General features: G+C 44.9%; 1 protein-coding gene across 1 annotated transcript; it reads left to right on the top strand.

The window, feature by feature from the left end:
* The first annotated feature begins 2515 nt into the window (after nucleotides 1-2515).
* On the top strand, nucleotides 2516-21363 carry LOC143808832 (uncharacterized). Its single transcript, XM_077291928.1, has 7 exons — nucleotides 2516-2720; nucleotides 6164-6328; nucleotides 12122-12271; nucleotides 13250-13378; nucleotides 16534-16683; nucleotides 18666-18809; nucleotides 21017-21363. Exons 1-7 carry the CDS (start codon nucleotides 2588-2590, stop codon nucleotides 21163-21165), a joined length of 1020 nt encoding a protein of 339 aa, XP_077148043.1. The 5' UTR covers nucleotides 2516-2587; the 3' UTR covers nucleotides 21166-21363.
* The last annotated feature ends 2724 nt before the right edge of the window (nucleotides 21364-24087 follow it).

Raw genomic sequence — 24087 nt, 5'->3', positions numbered from 1 at the left:
CTGTGCTGAAGGGGGTAACCACCCATGATAAGGGGTAGGAAAGAGATGGGCAGGACGCCTACTCACCATATCTCCACCTCAAAGGTGTGGCTAGGAAGATAAATGTGGAGACACTGTTTTTTTCGTGTTGAGTTTGGAGAGGAGAGTCTCCAGAGGTGGCTCCAGGAGGAGCAGAAGACATTTGATGGACTGAGCAGGCGAACCCCTCAGATATCAGGAATTGCTGTGATTTATCTTTTGTTTTGTCCTTAGGCCATATCTATGTTGCTGAACCCTGCTACGGTTTATGCTGCCCCATAATAAACCAGCAGGTAACTAACCTAAGAAGCGTTCCTATGTCTACGTCTGATAGCAGCTGAGTAGCTCAACCCTTCACACACCAAATATTAGGTGAAGGGTGCCAATCATTTTGTCCATCCCATTGAAAGGATTTGATGTGAAATTGTGTATAATTTGCCTTTTTTTGTCAGTTTTTTTTATTATTGTTTCAGTAAACACAAAGAAAATTAACCTGTGTATAACAAGACATGTGGACTTGCAATAATTGTCTGGGAGAAATACTTCATTTTCTGAAACAATTTCAAGGGTGCCAACACTTTTAGCCATGACTGTATACCAGGGGCAATTTGGTTCTAAGATGAAGACATGTAATCCTGGACTTCTTATGTTTGTGTGTACGTACAGTTTATATATGAAATTCACCTCCCTAAATTAGATTCTTAATATCAGAACATCCGTCCATAAAGAGTATTCTGAATTCCCTTCTTAGCACTGTGTCGCCTCCACCCCTCATCGGAACTCCTTGGCCACACAACATAATCCACCAGGCTCAGATTCACGAGCATCAACAATTGTTGTAAATGGATAATAAGAACGATTCTCTTTACGCCTGTTGTCTACAGACATCTCCACACACTGAGCCCACCAGGCAAATGGCCCTCTATTTCTCAATTCAAAGAAGACCACAATATCATTTCTGTTGTCCTTGGTCTTCAGACAACTCCAATGAGAAGATCCCAATATAACTCTTAGGATCTGATTACATGGACTGACAGACTGCACTAAATGACCGCTGATCGGTTAATATTTACATGTACTTACAGGTGGTCCTGTGGTTTACACAGGCAGACCACGGTAAACACTGCGCACTGAGTGATCTGTATTGGATCTGTAGTAGATCACTCAGTATGTATAGGTTGCGCTTGTCTGTCCTCGACGAAGCAACACCGAGAACTGTTGTACTGTGAATAAGATCATTTCACCTGATGAATGAGCATTTTGCTTATTGATCGAGTGATCGGCACCCTGTTTACACGGTAATATAATCATGAAATGAACACTTTTAAAATATTCATTTTTGATCATCTTTCAGCTTTGCAGAGCAAGGTGAGGCAGAATTGTCTCATGGTTCCTTCTACTGTATCAAATTGTAGGGAAAGTCATAAAAAATGCTACTCAGGTGGTATCTAACCCCACGAACCTGAAAAAAAATGCTACTCAGGTGGTATCTAACCCCCGAACAAGAAAAAAAATGCTACTCAGGTGGTATCTAACCCCTCGAACATGAAAAAAAATGCTACTTAGGTGGTATCTAACCCCCCGAACAAGGAAAAAAAATGCTACTCAGGTGGTATCTAACCCCTCGAACATGAAAAAAAATGCTACTTAGGTGGTATCTAACCCCCCGAACAAGAAAAAAAATGCTACTCAGGTGGTATCTAACCCCCCGAACAAGAAAAAAAATGCTACTTAGGTGGTATCTAACCCCCCGAACAAGAAAAAAAATGCTACTTAGGTGGTATCTAACCCCCCGAACAAGAAAAAAAATGCTACTCAGGTGGTATCTAACCCCCCGAACAAGAAAAAAAATGCTACTTAGGTGGTATCTAACCCCCCGAACAAGAGAAAAAATGCTACTCAGGTGGTATCTAACCCCCCGAACAAGAAAAAAAATGCTACTTAGGTGGTATCTAACCCCCCGAACAAGAAAAAAAATGCTACTCAGGTGGTATCTAACCAGCCCCCCCTTCCATCCCGGACAAAACTGAGGATGGAGATATTTGCGAGAGTTCGGCATTTACTTATCATCTGTGGTGGATTTGCTCTGTGTTTTCAATGTTTTGATCTGACATGTTAGACTAGAATAGAATTATCTTCTCCCTGTCCCAAGTCACAAGCCCTGTCATTATCTTACATGATCTAAGATTGCAAGGTGTTCTCCAAAAAACCCTTCCTGGTACAACTTGTCACCCATCAATCCTGAGAGGACAAGTAGCAGGGATCAGCCACCACCCCATCGCATGACCTGACATTTCACAGGGCTAAGTGAATCATGAGGGCTTTATTGAGAGCCCAGTGAGGAGATGGAATAATATCTACCTACTTATGTATTCTCACCCTCCAGCTACATAGTAAAGTCATTACTCAGTGACGTCTGAAGAACACTGTGAGAACATGGGCAGACTCTTGTGAAATGCTGCGTTGTCGCGGAACAGGTTCTGCCATCTTCCTCCCTTCCTCCTTCCTTGTGTGATTGGTATATATAACAGACATGTAAAGACCATCAAGATGTCTCCAGCTTTCCACTATGTCTCCAGTGGCCGGCCTCGTCCTCCTGCTCGCCTCCAGCTACGTCAGCTCTTTAGTAACACCGAAGCTCGACTCGGACACCTCAATAGTGGGCTATAATGGTACAGATGAAGAATTGGCTAAACCTGGTGGTGAGTAACCAAAGTGCATGGAGACTCCTCGGACTACATAGAGAACCTGATCCATTGGCACCAGACTTCTCTATGGAGGTGATGATATTGAAACTGTGGTTCTGTTTTCTTCAATGTCTCCATTTTGCTTAATACGATTCTCCTCCTTAAATACATGTAAGAGTCCATCTGGGACTAATGATGAAGAGCTGCAATCTGGGGGGAAATGTGCAGAAATTGTTCAACTTGCCTGCAGCGCCACCACAGGGGAAATGAAGTATTACCCAATGGCCCATTCATATCACCAGTTCCTTCAGAGCAAAAGATGTTCCTTGTAACCGACCCATACTATGGCCCAGAGCTGAGGATCCCGAGACCCTATAGGGGAACTTCAGCTCCTTTCTTCTGTACAAAATGCTGCTACCCCATAACATAGTGATTCGAAGGATTTGTCTGGAACTTTCCCCCTCATAGAGACTGATGAAATGAGTCTGTCAGGACCGATCCCTCAAGAACCCATATTGATGCGCCCATCCTGTGGTACAGACCTTGTAATTATGGAGTCTGTGAATATTAGAAATAACGGTCTGTCTAGCAAGGTCAGGGCCGGCTCAAGGTGTTCATGGGCCCCGGGCGAAATAACACAGTCCGTGATGCAGAGATACGGAGGAGAAATATAGGGACGCAACACAGGGCCCAACATGTGCCCTCATGCTTTACATATGCAGACATGCACACACACACACACACACATTATACACACACACACATATTATACAGACATGCACACACACACATTATACACGGTACGCAGACATGTATACACAGTACGCAGACATGTATACACGGTACGCAGACATGTATACACAGTACGCAGACATGTATACACAGTACGCAGACATGTATACACGGTACGCAGACATGTATACACAGTACGCAGACATGTATACACAGTACGCAGACATGTATACACAGTACGCAGACATGTATACACGGTACGCAGACATGTATACACAGTACGCAGACATACACATTCACTTGGTACGCAGATATGCACACATACAATATGCAGACATGTACATACACAAACATATACATAGATGTCCACAAGAACCTCTCTGACATATTTAAGTCAGAAGCAAAGGCTATAGTTAGCCCATATAGCAAAGAGAAAAATATACCTACTCAGAACAACATGCTATAACTTGGAGAAATAAGAGTTAAACTAGGTATGAATGAAGTAAAAAAGTTTAAATTTATTAGAGATATACATAACATAGACTAAACATTTTACATGAATAAAATAAGATAGTACATGTGCAGAGACAACACATAGGGGTAACCATAGCCCTCCAACAACCCAAGTCACTTGAAGCCTATCAATCTATATGTAAAGTGCATATGCATAGTGCAAAGGCATAAGACGATAGGTGCACTGCCAGATGAAAACCCTATCTAGCGCCACAGTGGGAAAATAATTACTTCATAGGGGGTTGTCAGGCACTTACCGCTGACAGAGGTTGGAGGGTCCTGGGGCGAGTGTGAAGATAGAAACCCCCCGACGCGCGTTTCGCGTCCCTAATCGACCGCTTTATCCCTTGATAAAGCGGTCAATTAGGGACGCGAAACGCGCGTCGGAGGGTTTCTATCTTCACACTCGCCCCAGGACCCTCCAACCTCTGTCAGCGGTAAGTGCCTGCCAACCCCCTATGAAGTAATTATTTTCCCACTGTGGCGCTAGATAGGGTTTTCATCTGGCAGTGCACCTATCGTCTTATGCCTTTGCACTATGCATATGCACTTTACATATAGATTGATAGGCTTCAAGTGACTTGGGTTGTTGGAGGGCTATGGTTACCCCTATGTGTTGTCTCTGCACATGTACTATCTTATTTTATTCATGTAAAATGTTTAGTCTATGTTATGTATATCTCTAATAAATTTAAACTTTTTTACTTCATTCATACCTAGTTTAACTCTTATTTCTCCAAGTTATAACATATACATAGATGCGTACACATACAGGCATGCGTACATATACATATTTGAAGACAAATTCACAAAACCACATATAAACAGACAAATATATACATACGCACAAACATACAGACACATTAGAAATAATTTTTAATATGGGGACGCTGGCAGCAAGCCTTGTCACCTGCCCCCGGCTTGTCTCGGGTCCAGCTCCTCTAGCTTGTGGCTGTGAAGGGCGAGCTGCTAGTAATGACGAGGCCGGGCCAGCACTGCGCCTCTCATTTTTCTTGTGTGTCGCCCTGGCCACGTCATTACTAGCAGACACAGCCGCGCAGTGCACTGCACGTGGCCATATCTGTTTAAGTGATGGCAGCGCCGATGGCCCTGAACAGCTGCTGGGGGAGCGGTCCGGGCCCCGATGGCCAGTGGACCCCCCTTTGTCCAGGGCCCTGGCACATGCCCAGGTGCGCCGGGTGCTGATGCTGGTCCTGTTCCTGATACTTAATTCCTGCAGTACTCGGGGGTGTCCGCCATCCGGGCACGATAATTTGTCTACTTTAGTGATTTTGAGGTGACACCATATGTCCTGCAGGTTACACAGGTGACATTTTATGGAACATTTCTGGTTTCCCCGGATCAGTTGTCTGTCATGGGATTTTCTTCTGCAAGTTGTATTATTTCTTTGTCACCTCCCTCTTGTATTATTTCTTTGTCACCTCCCTCTTGTATTATTTCTTTGTCACTTCCCTCTTGTGTTATTTCTTGGTCACCTCCCTCTTGTGTTATTTCTTGGTCACCTCCCTCTTGTCTTAGTTCCTCATCCCCCCACTTGTTTATTTTATGATTTCCTCGTTGCCACCATTTTGCTTCAGTTCTCTTTTTGTCATTTATTGTGCAGGAATATTATAGTGTAATATGTAACATGTTATTAATTGTGGGACTAAAACTTTTACGAAATTGTCAAAATTTATAGAGAAAACAAAGTAAAAAATCTATATCTCAAAATGTGTTGTCCAGCATAAAAGCTAAGCTCCACAATGATGGTGGCTTTGAATATAATGATCTAACTTCTTATCTCTCCCAGGGAATTTTGTAAGTAAAAATTAAAGAACAATCCAAAATTCGCTGTTTCGCATTCATAATCCAAAAATAGAATGAAATGATTAAAAAAATCTTATGTTCCATCAAATATTATTAACTGCCCTTAAAAAATAAGACATGAGAAGAGTCTCACAATGGAAGTTGGGGCAACCCAACTAGAACAGTCAGAACACCCCCTTCCTCCCCCCAAAAAATTATTAGAATGTTTCGCTGTGACAGGCTTTATCAGGGGACTGAGGCGAGAGACTAAAGCCTCAGATGAAGCCTGCCATGGCGAAACATGTCGGGGAGCTAAGATCAGATCTTAAATCAGCCCTAAAGGGTTCTGTTTGTTTGCTGTTGAACAAGAAATGTCCGACCCTCACTGCTTCTTGCCTCTGGTTTAGGGGGGTTTCCAGAAAAGCCGGGGTCTTGCCCCGCAGACGTGGACTACCCAAAATGTAATCCTCTAATAAAGGTCAAGCCTGAATGTTTCAAAGACAAAGACTGCAAAGGGGCGAGAAAATGCTGCTCCTCGGGGTGCACACAGCGCTGCCTGCTGCCTGTACAACGTAAGTACAAGACGTGGAAGCCATAAAGTAAGTGACCCCTCACTGGGCGGGGGCTTCTATGTCCAGAGACCCTCACTAATCAGAAACACAGAGGTCAGAACATTGTGGAACAATCGGGGATAACCACAGGGGGCAGTATTATATACTACTAGTGACCACAGGGGGCAGTACTATAATTACTACTGGTGACCACATGGGGCAGTATTTTATACTACTAGTGACCTCAGGGGGCAGTATTATATATACTACTAGTGACCACAGGGGACAGCATTATATATACTACTAGTGACCACAGGGGGCAGTACTATAATTACTACTGGTGACCACAGGGGGCAGTATTATATATACTACTAGTGACCTCAGGGGGCAGTATTATATATACTACTAGTGACCACAGGGGGCAGTACTATATATACTACTAGTGTACACAGGGGGCAGTATTATAGATACTACTGGTGACCACAGGGGGCAGTACTATAATTACTACTGGTGACCACAGGGGGCAGTATTATATATACTACTAGTGACCACAGGGGACAGTATTATATATACTACTAGTGACCACAGGGGGCAGTACTATAATTACTACTGGTGACCACAGGGGGCAGTATTATATATACTACTAGTGACCACAGGGGGCAGTATTATATATACTACTAGTGACCACAGGGGACAGTATTATATATACTACTAGTGACCACAGGGGGCAGTACTATAATTACTACTGGTGACCACAGGGGGCAGTATTATATATACTACTAGTGACCACAGGGGGCAGTATTATATATACTACTAGTGACCACAGGGGGCAGTACTATAATTACTACTGGTGACCACAGGGGGCAGTATTATATATACTACTAGTGACCTCAGGGGGCAGTATTATATATACTACTAGTGACCACAGGGGACAGTATTATATATACTACTAGTGACCACAGGGGGCAGTACTATAATTACTACTGGTGACCACAGGGGGCAGTATTATATATACTACTAGTGACCACAGGGGGCAGTACTATAATTACTACTGGTGACCACAGGGGGCAGTATTATATATACTACTAGTGACCTCAGGGGGCAGTATTATATATACTACTAGTGACCACAGGGGGCAGTATTATATATATTACTAGTGACCACAGGGGGCAGTACTATAATTACTACTGGTGACCACAGGGGGCAGTATTATATATACTACTAGTGACCACAGGGGGCAGTATTATATATACTACTAGTGACCACAGGGGGCAGTACTATAATTACTACTGGTGACCACAGGGGGCAGTATTATATATACTACTAGTGACCACAGGGGGCAGTATTATATATACTACTAGTGACCACAGGGGACAGTATTATACTACTAGTGACCACAGGGGGCAGTACTATAATTACTACTGGTGACCACAGGGGGCAGTATTATATATACTACTAGTGACCACAGGGGGCAGTATTATATATACTACTAGTGACCACAGGGGGCAGTACTATAATTACTACTGGTGACCACAGGGGGCAGTATTATATATACTACTAGTGACCACAGGGGGCAGTATTATATATACTACTAGTGACCACAGGGGGCAGTATTATATATACTACTAGTGACCACAGGGGGCAGTACTATAATTACTACTGGTGACCACAGGGGGCAGTATTATATATACTACTAGTGACCACAGGGGGCAGTATTATATATACTACTAGTGACCACAGGGGGCAGTACTATAATTACTACTGGTGACCACAGGGGGCAGTATTATATATACTACTAGTGACCACAGGGGGCAGTATTATAGATACTACTAGTGACCACAGGGGACAGTATTATATATACTACTAGTGACCACAGGGGGTAGTGCTATAATTACTACTGGTGACCACAGGGGGCAGTATTATATATACTACTAGTGACCACAGGGGACAGTATTATATATACTACTAGTGACCACAGGGGACAGTATTATATATACTACTAGTGACCACAGGGGACAGTATTATATATACTACTAGTGACCACAGGGGGCAGTATTATATATACTACTAGTGACCACAGGGGACAGTATTATATATACTACTAGTGACCACAGGGGGCAGTACTATAATTACTACTGGTGACCACAGGGGGCAGTATTATATATACTACTAGTGACCACAGGGGGCAGTACTATAATTACTACTGGTGACCACAGGGGGCAGTATTATATATACTACTAGTGACCTCAGGGGGCAGTATTATATATACTACTAGTGACCACAGGGGGCAGTACTATAATTACTACTGGTGACCACAGGGGGCAGTATTATATATACTACTAGTGACCACAGGGGACAGTATTATATATACTACTAGTGACCACAGGGGACAGTATTATATATACTACTAGTGACCACAGGGGGCAGTATTATATATACTACTAGTGACCACAGGGGACAGTATTATATATACTACTAGTGACCACAGGGGGCAGTACTATAATTACTACTGGTGACCACAGGGGGCAGTATTATATATACTACTGGTGACCACAGGGGACAGTATTATATATACTACTAGTGACCACAGGGGGCAGTATTATATATACTACTAGTGACCACAGGGGGCAGTATTATATATACTACTAGTGACCACAGGGGGCAGTATTATATATACTACTAGTGACCACAGGGGGCAGCACTATAATTACTACTGGTGACCACAGGGGCAGTATTATAATTACTACTGGTGATCACAGGGGGCAGTATTATATATACTACTAGTGACCACAGGGGGCAGTATTATATATACTACTTGTGAACACAGGGGGCAGTATTATATATACTACTAGTGAACACAGGGGGCAGTATTATATATACTACTAGTGAACACAGGGGGCAGTATTATAATTACTACTGGTGACCACAGGGGGCAGTATTATATATACTACTAGTGAACACAGGGGGCAGTATTATAGTTACTACTAGTGAACACAGGGGGCAGTATTATAATTACTACTGGTGACCACAGGGGCAGTATTATAGTTACTACTGGTGACCACAGGGGGCAGTATTATAATTACTACTAGTGACCACAGGGGCAGCATTATAGATACTATTGGTGACCACAGGGGGCAGTATTATAGTTACTACTAGTGACCACAGGGGGCAGTATAATAGTTACCATTGGTGACCACAGGGGGCAGTATTATAGTTACCATTGGTGACCACAGGGGCAGTATAATAGTTACCATTGGTGACCACAGGGGGCAGTATTATAGTTACTAATTGTGATGACAGGGGCAGTATTATAGTTACCATTGGTGACCACAAGGGGACAGTATTATAGTTACTATTGGTGACCACAGGGGCAGTATTATAGTTACCATTGGTGACCACAGGGGGCAGTATTATAGTTACTACTGGTGACCACAGGGGCAGTATTATAGTTACTAATTGTGACCACAGGGGGCAGTATTATAATTACAACTGGTGACCGACCACAGGGGCAGTATTATAGATACCATTGGTGACCACAGGGGGCAGTATTATAGTTACTACTGGTGACCACAGGGGCAGTATTATAGTTACCATTGGTGACCACAGGGGGCAGTATTATAGTTACTAATTGTGATGACAGGGTCAGTATTATAGTTACCATTGGTGACCACAGGGGGCAGTATTATAGTTACTACTGGTGACCACAGGGGCAGTATTAGGGTTACTACTGGTGACCACAGGGGGCAGTATTATAGATTCTACTAGTGACCACAGGGGCAGTATAAAGTTACAACTGGTGAACACAAGGGGCAGTGTTATAGATTCTACTGGTGACCACGGGGGGCAGTATTATAGCTACTACTAGTGACCACAGGGGCAGTATTATAGTTACTACTGGTGATCACAGAGGGCAGTATTATAGTTACCATTGGCGACCACAGGAGGCAGTATTATAGTTACCGTTGGTGACCACAGGGGGCAGTATTATTGTTACCATTGGTGACCATGGGGGGCAGTATTATAGTTACCATTGGTGACCACGGGGGGCAGTATTATATTTACCATTGGTGACCACAGGGGCAGTATTATGGTTACTACTGGTGACCACAGGGGACAGTATTATAGTTACAACTGGTGACTACAGGGGACAGTAAGTGTTACTACTAGTGAGCACAGGGGCAGTATTATAGATTCTACTAGTGACCACCGGGGCAGTATAAAGTTACAACTGGTGAACACAAGGGGCAGTGTTATAGATTCTACTGGTGACCACAGGGGGCAGTATTATAGTTACTACTGGTGATCACAGAGGGCAGTATTATAGTTACTACTGGTGATCACAGAGGGCAGTATTATAGTTACCATTGGCGACCACAGGGGCAGTATTATAGTTACCATTTGTAACCACAGGGGGCAGTATTATAGTTACTATTGGTGACCACAGGGGCAGTATTATCGCTACCATTGGTGACCACAGGGGGCAGTATTATAGTTACCATTGGTGACCACAGGGGGCAGTATTATCGTTACCATTGGTGATCATGGGGGGCAGTATTATCGTTACCATTGGTGATCATGGGGGGCAGTATTATATTTACCATTGGTGACCACAGAGGGCAGTATTATAGTTACCATTGGTGACCACGGGGGGCAGTATTATCGTTACCATTGGTGATCATGGGGGGCAGTATTATATTTACCATTGGTGACCACAGAGGGCAGTATTATAGTTACCATTGGTGACCACGGGGGGCAGTATTATCGTTACCATTGGTGACCACGGTGGGCAGTATTATACACTCACCGGCCACTTTATTAGGTACACCATGCTAGTAACGGGTTGGACCCCCTTTTGCCTTCAGAACTGCCTCAATTCTTCGTGGCATAGATTCAACAAGGTGCTGGAAGCATTCCTCAGAGATTTTGGTCCATATTGACATGATGGCATCACACAGTTGCCGCAGATTTGTCGGCTGCACATCCCAAAGATGCTCCATACAAGGCAGGATGGATCCATGCTTTCATGTTGTTTACGCCAAATTCTGACCCTACCATCCGAATGTCGCAGCAGAAATCGAGACTCATCAGACCAAGCAACGTTTTTCCAATCTTCTACTGTCCAATTTCGATGAGCTTGTACAAATTGTAGCCTCAGTTTCCTGTTCTTAGCTGAAAGGAGTGGTACCCGGTGTGGTCTTCTGCTGCTGTAGCCCATCTGCCTCAAAGTTCGACGCACTGTGCGTTCAGAGATGCTCTTAGGCCTACCTTGGTTGTAACGGGTGGCGATTTGAGTCACTGTTGCCTTTCTATCAGCTCGAACCAGTCTGCCCATTCTCCTCTGACCTCTGGCATCAACAAGGCATTTCCGCCCACAGAACTGCCGCTCACTGGATTTTTTTTCTTTTTCGGACCATTCTCTGTAAACCCTAGAGATGGTTGTGCGTGAAAATCCCAGTAGATCAGCAGTTTCTGAAATACTCAGACCAGCCCTTCTGGCACCAACAACCATGCCACGTTCAAAGGCACTCAAATCACCTTTCTTCCCCATACTGATGCTCGGTTTGAACTGCAGGAGATTGTCTTGACCATGTCTACATGCCTAAATGCACTGAGTTGCCGCCATGTGATTGGCTGATTAGAAATTAAGGGTTAACAAGAAGTTGGACAGGTGTACCTAATAAAGTGGCCAGTGAGTGTAGTTACCCTTGGTGACCACAGGGGGCAGTATTATATGAGATTTCCACTATTAGGTGGTGATAAGAAGGGATTATCGCCATCTCCTACAGAAATAATTCTTGTGTTTTCTCTCTGCAGCTAAACTGAACCCCTGCCCGTGTTCCGACGATTCGACATGTATCTATGTGAAGCCCTTGCCTTATGAGTGCCACAGCGATAGTCAGTGCCAAGGAACCGACCGCTGCTGCTTTACTAAGTGCCGATATCAGTGCACCCCGACAGTGACAGGTGAGGACATGGCGGCTGTGGTCTCACTTTTTGGTCAGTGCTTTGGGTAGATAAGATGTGATGGGACAATGACTCTCAGGTTTATGGAGACGCAAAAGGAAAAAAAAGGAGGCGAGAGGATTAAGAAAATAAAAAATGTAAAAAATGAGCCAACGGGAGTGAAATGCTGATCCTCCTATGCTGCTGAGAGTACCTGAAGAGAGCAGGGTGTGACGCGGGGTCCGCTCTGCACCCCTATAAGTAGGCAAATCTATACTGCGTGCATGTCGCACTACATAAGGTCTCATCACACCATTGTTTCGCCTTCCGAAATGTAACATGACTTCTTCAGAGGAGCAAATCTAGTCATAAGACTCTGATCAACAGGCCGCCAGAAAGAAGTGGGGCCAACCTGCACCCTGTCGGCATCTCTTCTGATTAGTAGGTTCACAATGGCGTTGTGTTCTTTACACATCAATGAAGACGTCGCACCTACAAATCAAAGAGACAACATGGCTCCTGCAGGCAGACGGAGATTCCCAGAGCTTCACCTCTGCAGACTGCTGACTTTGTCACACAACCCGGGGTCGGCAGATCAATTTCCTGATTTCTTGTGGTTTCTAATTATTGTGGTGATCAGAAAAAATACAAATACAGCAGTAGATGTGATTAAAAAACCTTTTCCATACAATCCAGAGATATATAAACAGCTATCACACGACCAGTACAGTGGTCACAATTCTAGCTACTTCTGTCATTGCTCCCAAATGGCAGTATGAGGAGAGAAGAAAGCATCTACATGCTCATGGAGGGCAGATCATATACCTGTAGATTGGGAGGAAAGCGCAGAGACTGTAGAAGGTGGGAGAGAATCATATAGGTTGTAGAGAAGAGACCACCCATGATAGATTCTGCAGAGTGGAATACAAGGCATGTGCTCCTCACCATCACTGCATTCAAGGAGCTCGGTCTGACCGGAGGCTGCTCTGTCTCTTGTAGTGAAGCCCGGACAGTGTCCAGCACCAAAGAAGAAAATCATTGCAATGGCGTGTACACAGGACAGCGACTGCACCGGGGATAAGAAATGCTGCGAACAGAAAGGACTGAAATGTGTGAAGCCAGAAAAAGGTAAGGCCAGATGCACGAGTGACCAGATGTAACCAGGAATGACGGTTTGTCACCATGGGGCTGCTGTTTGTAGCCTTGTCGCATGGGGCAGAATATGTCCTCGGGGAGATCATTAGGCCAACCACCCCAACGCCCCGCTGTAAAGTACCCCGATCTGCAGCCACCCTCCAGTAGCCACTCCGTACGCCCTGCCATGTCTTTCTGCCATCTGGCATTGTCCTTGTGGATCTTTTTCTTATTTTGCTCTTTGATCTCCTGTCTTGGGTCGGGTTCTCTCTGCATCTCTACTCATCTTCATGGCCACACAACACAACCGCTTAGCAAGACCCCAAGGTTAGCAGTTATATTTGGGGCCTTTATGTAGTTCACCTTAAAGCGACAATCGTAGAACATATTCAGCTCCACTTTCCATCCTTGAGGTTGGGACACTCCGATGAGGCGCAGTCTTCATGGGTTCAATGTGCACAAAGTGATGGTGCTGTCTCATGCTACAGAGCTATGAACAGAACATAACATCTAAGAAAAGGTGATCAGCCGCTCACCGAGGTCCTCGATAACTTGACGGAAGCCACAACTCAGGCCTGGGTAACAGGTGTCCACTTAGAGGACACGTCTTACACTTCCATATATTAAGTGGATAATCCTACATAACTCACACTCGGCCCTCAAAGGCCACTAACCCCCTTCTGTCGCCAACAATTTCATTTTATTATTTTATTTCTTTCTTTTTTTTATCTAAGTACCGTAGGTGACAGCTCAATTATTTTTTTTATTGGATGAGTAACTTTGAACAACATTTCTCATACTGTCACATAATGTGCTACAAAATAGTAGTGACAAGTGCATTCCATTTGTGTGCAGTAGAAATGTCCTGTTACCATTATTTTCCAGTTCAGGGGGGTTTCTTTGGGGGGATACGCCACTAGAGATGAGTGGGTCAGCCATCGTAATGAATTCCCAAAGAAGTTATAATCTGGGGGCTCTTAAGACCCCACAGTATAATAAACAGAGGATGTAAGAAAATAAAAATTCTTTATACTCACCTCAACGCTCACATCTCCGGCCCCTCCATTACTCCCCGTCACCCATCCGGTACTCGTCACATATCCGGCCCTTCCACTACTCCCCATCACCAGCCCAGTCCGCGTCACATATCCGGCCCCTCCACTACTCCCCATCACCTGTCCAGTCCGCGTCACATCGCCAGCCCCTCCACTACTCCCTGTCACCCATCCAGTCCTTGTCATATCTCTGGCCCCTTCACTACTCCTTGTCACCCGTCTGGTCCTTGTCATATCTCCGGCCCCTTCACTACTCCTTGTCACCCTTCCGGTACTCGTCACATCTCCGGCCCCTCCATTACTCCCCGTCACCCGTCCGGTACTCGTCACATATCTGGCCCCTCCACTACTCCCCATCACCTGTCCAGTCCGCGTCACATCTCCGGCCCCTCCACTACTCCCCATCACCTGTCCGATCCTCGTTATATCTCCGGCCCCTCCACTAATCCCCATCACCAATCTGGTCCTCGTCACATCTCCAGCCCCTCCACTAGTCCCCATCACCCATCCGGTCCTTGTCACATCTCTGGCCCCTCCACTACTCCCCGTCACCCATCCGCTCCTCGTCACATCTCCAGCCCCTCCTCTAGTCCCTATCACCCATCTGGTCCACGTCACATCTGCGACGCCTCCACTACTCCTTGTCACCCGTCCAGGCCTCATCACATCTCCAGCCCCTTCACTACTCCTTGTCACCCTTCCGGTCCTCATCACATCTCCCGTCCCTCCACTACTCCCCATCACCCGTCCAGTCCTTGTCACATCTCCAGCCCCTTCACTACTCCTTGTCACCCTTCCGGTCCTCATCACATCTCCCGTCCCTCCGCTACTCCCTATCACCTGTCCAGTCCTTGTCACATCTCCAGCTCCTCCACTACTCCCCATCACCCGTCCAGAGGGTTTTGCATATATGCGTGATGCTGTGACTTCATGATGCCGTTACCTTCTGAGGTCGCACAGAATCCTCATGGCCTATCAAACCTGGAAGCCACGACCTAGCGTAGGAGGCTCGAAGATTTCAGCAGGAGCAACAACATTTTTCTGATACATTTGCAGGGCGATGCTTTCATTACTTTTACTGCACAACTTTGTTTTCTCTTTATGGCATTTACATTACGGGTTAGCTTAACTTTGTATTTTGAGAGATCAGAATGAAATAGGTGAAATATACTGTTTGTTTCTTAATGTGTAGTCGGGAGAGGTATCTACATTAGTTTTTTTTTTTTAAATAGTATTTTCCTTTATATTTATATAAGTCTTTTATTGGACTTAAATCTGCGATTGTCTGATTGCTTGTTGTACGCACTGTAATAATACAGCTTTGCGGTATATAGAGACAATAATGTTCTGCTTCAGCCGAATCGCTGACAACAACCACTGTCAACCTGCAATCACATCACGGTAGCAATAGCGGCATTTAAAGGGACTGTTAGCACAGAATGACTGTTCAAACCAAGTACAGGCGCTCCAGTGTATCATGGCGGTCAAACATTTAAGTACACCTTCCCACCTGCTTCCTTTCCAACCAATTTCAGCCCTTTTGTGGCTCTATGAAGTCAGAGTTGTTAATAAAGAGGAGGGTGAAGTTTGAAGGAACACAAGAGGGTGGGAAGGTGCCACCATCAGTGATTTGCCACAGCACTTAAATGGTTAAACAGCAGCAATCTGACCTTGTCGACTTGACCCTACCTAGTGCATACGATTAACAAGGTCAGGAAGTGGCTGACCCTATAGGGCTCCATGGTGTATACATCTGTCTTGAGGGTTAGCTTTTTGGTGCTCCATGATGGATATGTGTCATGTTGACCACCTCCATACGCCACAATCAGAGGCTGGGCTCCGCTAGTGCACACAGATGGTGCCTACTGAAGGGATTTATGTCCTTGGCCATCTATGGAATTTAACCCCTTATATGTCCATTTAAAGGTTTAGATAGAGAGATGTGGCTCCTTCTTTCAACCCATCTCCCCAACTATCATGGCTGAAGTGGTTCCCAACATGATACCAATGAAAACGTCAACTCATTCCCAAAAGGCCGGTCCTTGTACATCATGGAGCCATGGATGACACGTCTTGCACTTTTTATATCTGCAGAACACCCGGGCGTGTGCCCCAACGGTCTGCAGGACTTGTCCTGTTCCTACCTCAATAAGACGCTGTGCAGCCGAGACTCTGACTGCCTGCCGGAGGAGAAGTGCTGTCTGTCCCATGGCAACATCCTGCAGTGCACGGCGGTGAAGAACGGTAAATATGGCCTTCTCCAGCTTCACACTTACGACATAATTAATGATTAATTTGAAATCACCAGGTTTTGTTTTTATGGCAGGAAAATCATATAATATGACATGAATGTGCCTGATTATGTTGTGGGGTCTCTCCAGACCTCGGAGCATAATAAAAAGAGTGGTTAAAAAAAGGAAATACCCTTGTGTCAGTCACCTTTCCCACCATTGTAGTTTCACCCTGGTCTTCCGTTGACTCCTCATACTCTGAATCCTTCCAGTCTTCATAGCAACCAATGTCCTCTTCCATGTTTTCCTTCACTTTGTGCTGAGTGAGGGACAGTCACTTATGACATAAGCCTTGTGAAGCCTGCTGGGTCTGGCTGGTGAAGAGTGAAGGAAGGTGTAGAAGAAGACGCGGCCTGCCAGGAAGAACAGAAGAGACCAATGTAAGAGGGAGATAGTGGAAGATTAGAAGGGGAGATGTGGTGGTGGTACTGGTGAGCCGTGAAGCGAGAATACTGCTATCTTCACTCCTGTTGTCTGCCCTGTACAATCTGGAAGAGGTGGCTGTTCTGCTGCATCTTTAGGAAGAAAAACACAAATGTGGACATTTCCAAAATTTGAGGTGAATTTGATTAATCTCAATTTACTACTCTAAAATTATAATTTATAGATTACATGAAACGATCAGGGGCAAAACCCGTCCGGTCCACGTTATATATATATTTTATATACTTGTATTCTTTTTGTCTGATTAAATGGAAATTTTACGCACAAATGTCTTGTAGGGTTCATGATGGCCTATAAAATACCCAACCCTCTGTGCTATGCAAAGATATATGGGAGTCTGATTCCTGTGGCCAAGAGTATGAGCGGATCAGGAAAAAATTAAATTTACGCGTTTGTGCAGATATTCCTGGAAAAATCGATTCCCAGTCACGTATTGTCCACAAATTTAATGTCCCTTATTGTGACCTGGAGTCTCTCCTTATGCCCACCTCACCACTCATTGCTCTGGATCTTCTGCTCCTTACTGTCACCCTTCCGGTCCTTGTCACATCTTCAGATTGCCGTCAGTTATGCTGAATTCTCCAGGTCTCTCATGCTCAGCTGGAGCTTCTCGTTTGGATGGGCTCAGTAGGTTTCTCCGCATGTGCCTAGAAAAGTCACAGCACATGTCGTGACATAGTAATGCCGTGACATCTTGACGCTGTGATCTTTCACACCTGCACAAAATCCTTCCAGCCTATCATACTCAGAGGTTCCAGTCTAGTGTGAGAGGCAATGGGGTTTCAGCATGTGACGAGGACCGGATGGGTGGCTACGAGGAGCAGAGGAGTTGATAGGTGAGTGGTGAGTTTAGGTAATTTTCTTTTTAATACTTTAATAGTCATTTTTGGTCCAGAAAATGGAGGCCAGAGGGATCGCAGCACAGCAAATTACAAAAATGATGCATGTTGGCGAATACGGATATTTGTAAAATTCCACTCGTATTGAATTTTACGTGAATGCATTTGTTAGTCTCTACTGTGCCCTTATCCATAGACATTTCACCTTTGGTTTATGGATCTGAGGAGGGCCTGGATAACCCCTCTGGACACCAGTGACCACCCCATGTGTTCTAACGTCCAGGAAAAAACATCCACAATGCATTGTCACCCATCACTGCTGAAGTACCATCACCAGCACAAACATATAGGAGAAGCAGTTCCAGGGTGCACTATGGGCCATTCTGTAGGTTTGGTCTTCTGTGAGGCCTGGTAGATATGGAGAAAAGCTAAAAGTAGCATGAAATTAATGGAAATGTTGCTCGCCCCATTCCTTCTGCTTTTGACTGGAAGAAGCGCTGGCCAGACTCAACAATAGGAGGGAGTAACGACGTTAGTTTGTAGTGATTTTCTGAAGGAGAACATCCTAGATTCTTCGCCATATAGTAACGTTACCTGAGTATGAGACTATGGAATATCAGATGTGACTTACGTTAATTTTATACTATTACAGAAAAACCTGGATCCTGCCCCATTCCACTCACTCGGTGCATGGCCCCTATTGAAGAACCTCTATGTAACTCTGACAGAGACTGCCTTGGACAGCAGAAGTGCTGCACCCCATGGTGCCGCCAGCAATGCACGAACCCCGATCCTAGTAAGTGGAAATTAGTTATTATGTGTGTAAATCTGCAAAAAGTCTGTAACAATGTTCTGATTTGTGAATCTCAAGAGATGTGTAAGAGGTGACTTGTTCCATGTAGGCAGCTCCTTTATCACCGTAGAATCATAGAATCGTAGAGTTGGAAGGGACCTCCAGGGTCATCTTGTCCAACCCCCTGCTCAGTGCATGAGTCACTAAACCATCTCAGACAGAAGTCAGCCCAGCCTCTGTGTGAAGACTTCCATTGAAGGAGAACTCACCACCTCTCGTGGCTGCCTGTTCCAGTCATTGAACACCCTCACTGTCAAAAAGTTTTTTCTAATATCCAATCTGTGTCTCCTCCCATTCAGTTTCATTCCATTGCTTCTAGTCTTTCCATGTGCAAATGAGAATAATGATGATCCCTATACAATGTGACATCCCTTCAGATATTTGTAGACGGCTATTAAGTCTCCTCTCAGTCTTCTTTTTTCAAGCTAAACATTCCCAGATCCTTTAACCGCTCCTCTTAGGACATACTTTGCAGTCTGCTCACCATCCTGGTCGCTCTTGTCTGAACTTGCTACAGTTTTTCAATGTCTTTTTTAAAATATGCTTCCCAGAACTGGACTCAGTATCCAGATGAGGCCAAACCAAGGAGGAGTAGAGGGGGAGAATGACTTCACGTGATCTAGACTCTATGCTTCTCTTAATACATCCTGGAATTGTATTTGCCTTTTTTACTGCTGCATCACACTATTGACTCCTCTGCAGTCTGTCATCTATTAGTATACCCAAGTCTTTTTCACACGTGCTGTTGCTTAGCCCTATTCCTCCCATTCTGTAGATGTAATTTTCGTTTTCTGTACCAGATGTAGACTTTTTCATTTCTCCCTGGTAAATACCATTCTATTAAGGCCCCGGCACACATAGCGATTTACCAACGATCACGACCAGCGATACGACCTGGCCGTGATCGTTGGTAAGTCGTTGTGTGGTCGCTGGGGAGCTGTCACACAGACAGCTCTCTCCAGCGACCAACGATCAGGGGAACGACTTCGGCATCGTTGAACCTGTCTTCAACGATGCTGAAGTCCCCCTGCAGCACCCGGGTAACCAGGGTAAACATCGGGTTACTAAGCGCAGGGCCGCGCTTAGTAACCCGATGTTTACCCTGGTTACCAAAAAAAACAAACAGTACATACTCACCATCTGATGTCCGTCAGGTCCCTTGCCGGCTGCTTCCTGCTCTGACTGAGCCGCCGTACAGTGAGAGCAGAGCGCAGCGGTGACGTCACCGCTGTGCTGTACTTTCACTTTCACTTTGCGGCGCTCAGTCAGTGTGGGAAGCCTACGGCAAGGGACCTGACGGACATCAGATGGTGAGTATGTACTGTTTGGTTTTTTTTTACATTTACCGCTGGTAACCAGGGTAAACATCGGGTTACTAAGCGCGGCCCTGCGCTTAGTAACCCGATGTTTACCCTGGTTACCAGTGAAGACATCGCTGGATCGGTGTCACACACACCGATTCAGCGATGTCAGCGGGACCTCAGCGACCAAAAAAAGGTCCAGGCCATTCCGACACGACCAGCGATCTCACAGCAGGGGCCTGATCGCTGGTACGTGTCACACATAGCGAGATCGCTACTGAGGTCGCTGTTGCGTCACAAAACTAGTGACTCAGCAGCGATCTCGCTAGCGATCTCGCTATGTGAGACGGGGGCTTTAGAGTGGCACATCAGTGGTCATGCTTATGCCCCACTCCATTCATTCCCTATGGGGCTGCCAGAGAAATTACCGTGGAGCTCAGCAATAACATAGAGAATGAATGGAGCAGTAGGCGAGCGTGCGCACTCATGCTACATTGCGATGGCGATAAAAGCGCCCTATTACCAGAGGTCTAACAGTTATTATCTATACAGTGAGTAGGAGATACGTTTTCCAATTTTTAGTGTCTTTCACCCGCCTGAAATCTACTGCTGGCAGGGGCTGGTGCTCATCTCGGCGGACATCTCTGTGGTAATCTGCCCCGCTTGTGTAGTAAACTCTGAAGATGTCGTCCCACGCATGTTTCCAAAATTCACATAACTTGCAAAATGTTTGCCGTATGTTAAACAGTTTTTCATCAGATTTCTGGAAAACTGCATGATGAACAGGGGCGGTAGAGTCCCCATTCTGCACATGGACTTCTGCTCTCACCTTTCTTCCTTTCATTGCAGATGTCCCGGAGAAGAAATGCCCAGTGGTGGCCACCCTTATCGCATGTAAACTACCTTACCCTCCATCTAAATGTGGTGAGAACGGAAAATGCGGGCCCGGACAGAAGTGCTGCGATGTCGGCTGCAGAATGGCTTGTACGGACGTGTAAAGTCCTCGTCCCCTGCAGAACTGGGATGTGGGAATAGAAATGCATTTTCCTCACAAATAAAGATCAAAACGTCCCTGCAGAGCCGGGTGACGTGCAATAAATCTGTTTTATATGACCCTTTGTGCAATGTCATAAGTGACCCTGAAAAGATCATGCAGGGGAGGTCTAGGTACAATAAAAATCACATTCATTAGAGGAGTTTTTTCCTTTTTTTTTTACGTATGACGAATTTTGCAAAATAGTGTCTGCCAGCTATCATTTTTCTGGTTTATAAATGGCTTAGTATGGATATATATATATATACAGTGCCTTGCGAAAGTATTCAGCCCCCTGGAACTTCTCAACCTTTTCCCACATATCATGCTTCAAACATAAAGATACGAAATGTAAATTTTTGGTGACGAATCAACAACAAGTGGAACACAATTGTGAAGTTGAACGAAATGTACTGGTTATTTTACATTTTTGTGGAAATTCAAAAACTGAAAAGTGGGGCGTGCAATATTATTCGGCCCCTGTAACTTAATACTTTGTTGCGCCACCTTTTGCTGCGATTACAAGTCCCTTGGGGTCTGTCTCTATCAGTTTTGTACATCGAGAGACTGAAATTCTTGCCCATTCTTCCTTGGCAAACAGCTCGAGCTCAGTGAGGTTTGTGAACAGCAGTTTTCAGCTCTTTCCACAGATTCTCGGTTGGATTGAGGTCTGGACTGTGACTTGGCCATTCTAACACCGGATACGTTTATTTGTGAACCATTCCATTGTAGATTTTGCTTTGTGTTTGGGATCATTGTCTTGTTGGAAACTTTAAACAACACTTTTTATGGATATCTTTGAGAAATGGCTTTCTTCTTGCCAGTCTTCCATAAAGGCCAGATTTGTGCAGTGTGCGACTGACTGTTGTCCTATGGACAGACTGTCCCACCTCAGCTGTAGATCTCTGCAGTTCATCCAGAGTGATCATGGGCCTCTTGGCTGCTTCTCTGATCAGTCTTCTCCTTGTTTGAGATGAAAGTTTAGAGGGACGGCCGGGTCTTGGTAGATTTGCAGTGGTATGATACTCCTTCCATTTCAATATGATCGCTTGCACAGTGCACCTTGGGATGTTTAGTTTTGGAAATCATTTTGTATCCAAATCCGGCTTCAAACTTCTCCACAACAGTATCACGGACCTGCCTGTTGTGCTCCTTGGTCTTCATGATGCTCTCGGTGCTTCACACAGAACCCTGAGACTATCACAGAGCAGGTGCATTTATACGGAGACTTGATCACACACAGGTGGATTATATTTATCATCATTAGGCATTTAGGACAACAATGGATCATTCAGAGATCCACAATGAACTTCTGGAGGCTGAATAATATTGCACGCCCCACTTTCAGTTTTTGAATTTCCACAAAAATTTAAAATAACCAATAAATTTCGTTCAACTTCACAATTGTGTCCGACTTGTTGATTCTTCACCAAAAATTTACATTCAGTATCTTTATGTTTGAAGCATGATATGTGGGAAAAGGCTGAAAAGTTCCAGGGAGCCGAATACTTTCACAAGGCACTGTAAATATACATCTATATATCCATAAGAGGCCATTCACTGTCTCAGGTGGGCATTAGGTAGCATTTATAGCATTTACACAGGCACATGCCACTCACCCAGTTTAGAGAAATGTCTAGCTGTCTCTCAAGTCCTGGCAGAGAGCCTAGCACCAAGAGGTGTCTCTCCTACCAGTCACAGATGGCGGTCTGCCACCCATGTAGCAGCCCAGGACAGTGCTCAGCAGCTCCTAGCAGAATCCTCACACTGCTCTGCTGCCCGACACTCAACACCCAAAATCCAGTTCCTGGTTCTAATTAAAATCTATGCAGGTGCCTCTAATCAAACCCTGCAGAGCTGGAATTTAACCCCGTCCTACCTTACTCTGCTACAATGGATATATATATATATATATATATATATATATATATATATATATATATATATATATATATATATATATATATATATATATACACACACACAGGTGCTTCTCACAAAACTAGAATATCATCAAAAAGTTAAATTATTTCAGTTCTTCAACACAAAAAGTGAAACTGGTATATTCTATAGAGTCATTACACACAGAGAGATCTATTTCACTGGTTTATTTCTGTTAATGTGGATGATATTATAATAATCTTTATATAGCGCTAACATATTACGCAGCGCTTTACAGTTTGCACACATTGTCATCGCTGACCCCGATGGGGCTCACAATCTAAATTCCCTATCAGTATGTCTTTGGAATGTGGGAGGAAACCGGAGAACCCGGAGGAAACCCATGCAAACACGGAGAGAACATACAAACTCTTTGCAGATGTTGACCAAGGTGGGATTAGAACCCAGGACCCCAGGGCTGCAGTGCTAACCACTGAGCCACCGTGCTGCCCTTGGCTTACAGCCAATGAAAACCCAAAAGTCATTATCTCAGTAAATTAGAATAATTAACAAAAACACCTGCAAAGTCACACATTATTATTATTTATTATTATAGCGCCATTTATTCCATGGCGCGTTACATGTGAGGAGGGGTATACATAATAAAAACAAGTACAATAATCTTGAACAATACAAGTCTCCACAGGTACAGGAGGAGAGAGGACCCTGCCTGCGATTGCTCACAATCTACAGGAGGAGAGAGGACCCTGCCCCCCGAGGGCTCACAATCTACAGGAGGAGAGAGGACCCTGCCCGTGAGGGCTCACAATCTACAGGAGGAGAGAGGACCCTGCCCCCGAGGGCTCACAATCTACAGGAGGAGAGAGGACCCTGCCTGCGATTGCTCACAATCTACAGGAGGAGAGAGGACCCTGCCCCCCGAGGGCTCACAATCTACAGGAGGAGAGAGGACCCTGCCCCCGAGGGCTCACAATCTACAGGAGGA

Source organism: Ranitomeya variabilis, chromosome 2 (genome assembly GCF_051348905.1).
Source record: "Ranitomeya variabilis isolate aRanVar5 chromosome 2, aRanVar5.hap1, whole genome shotgun sequence".
Classification (NCBI taxonomy): domain Eukaryota; kingdom Metazoa; phylum Chordata; class Amphibia; order Anura; family Dendrobatidae; genus Ranitomeya; species Ranitomeya variabilis.
The sequence above is the reverse complement of the archived record's forward strand: the minus strand, read 5'-3'. Positions and strand labels throughout refer to the sequence as shown.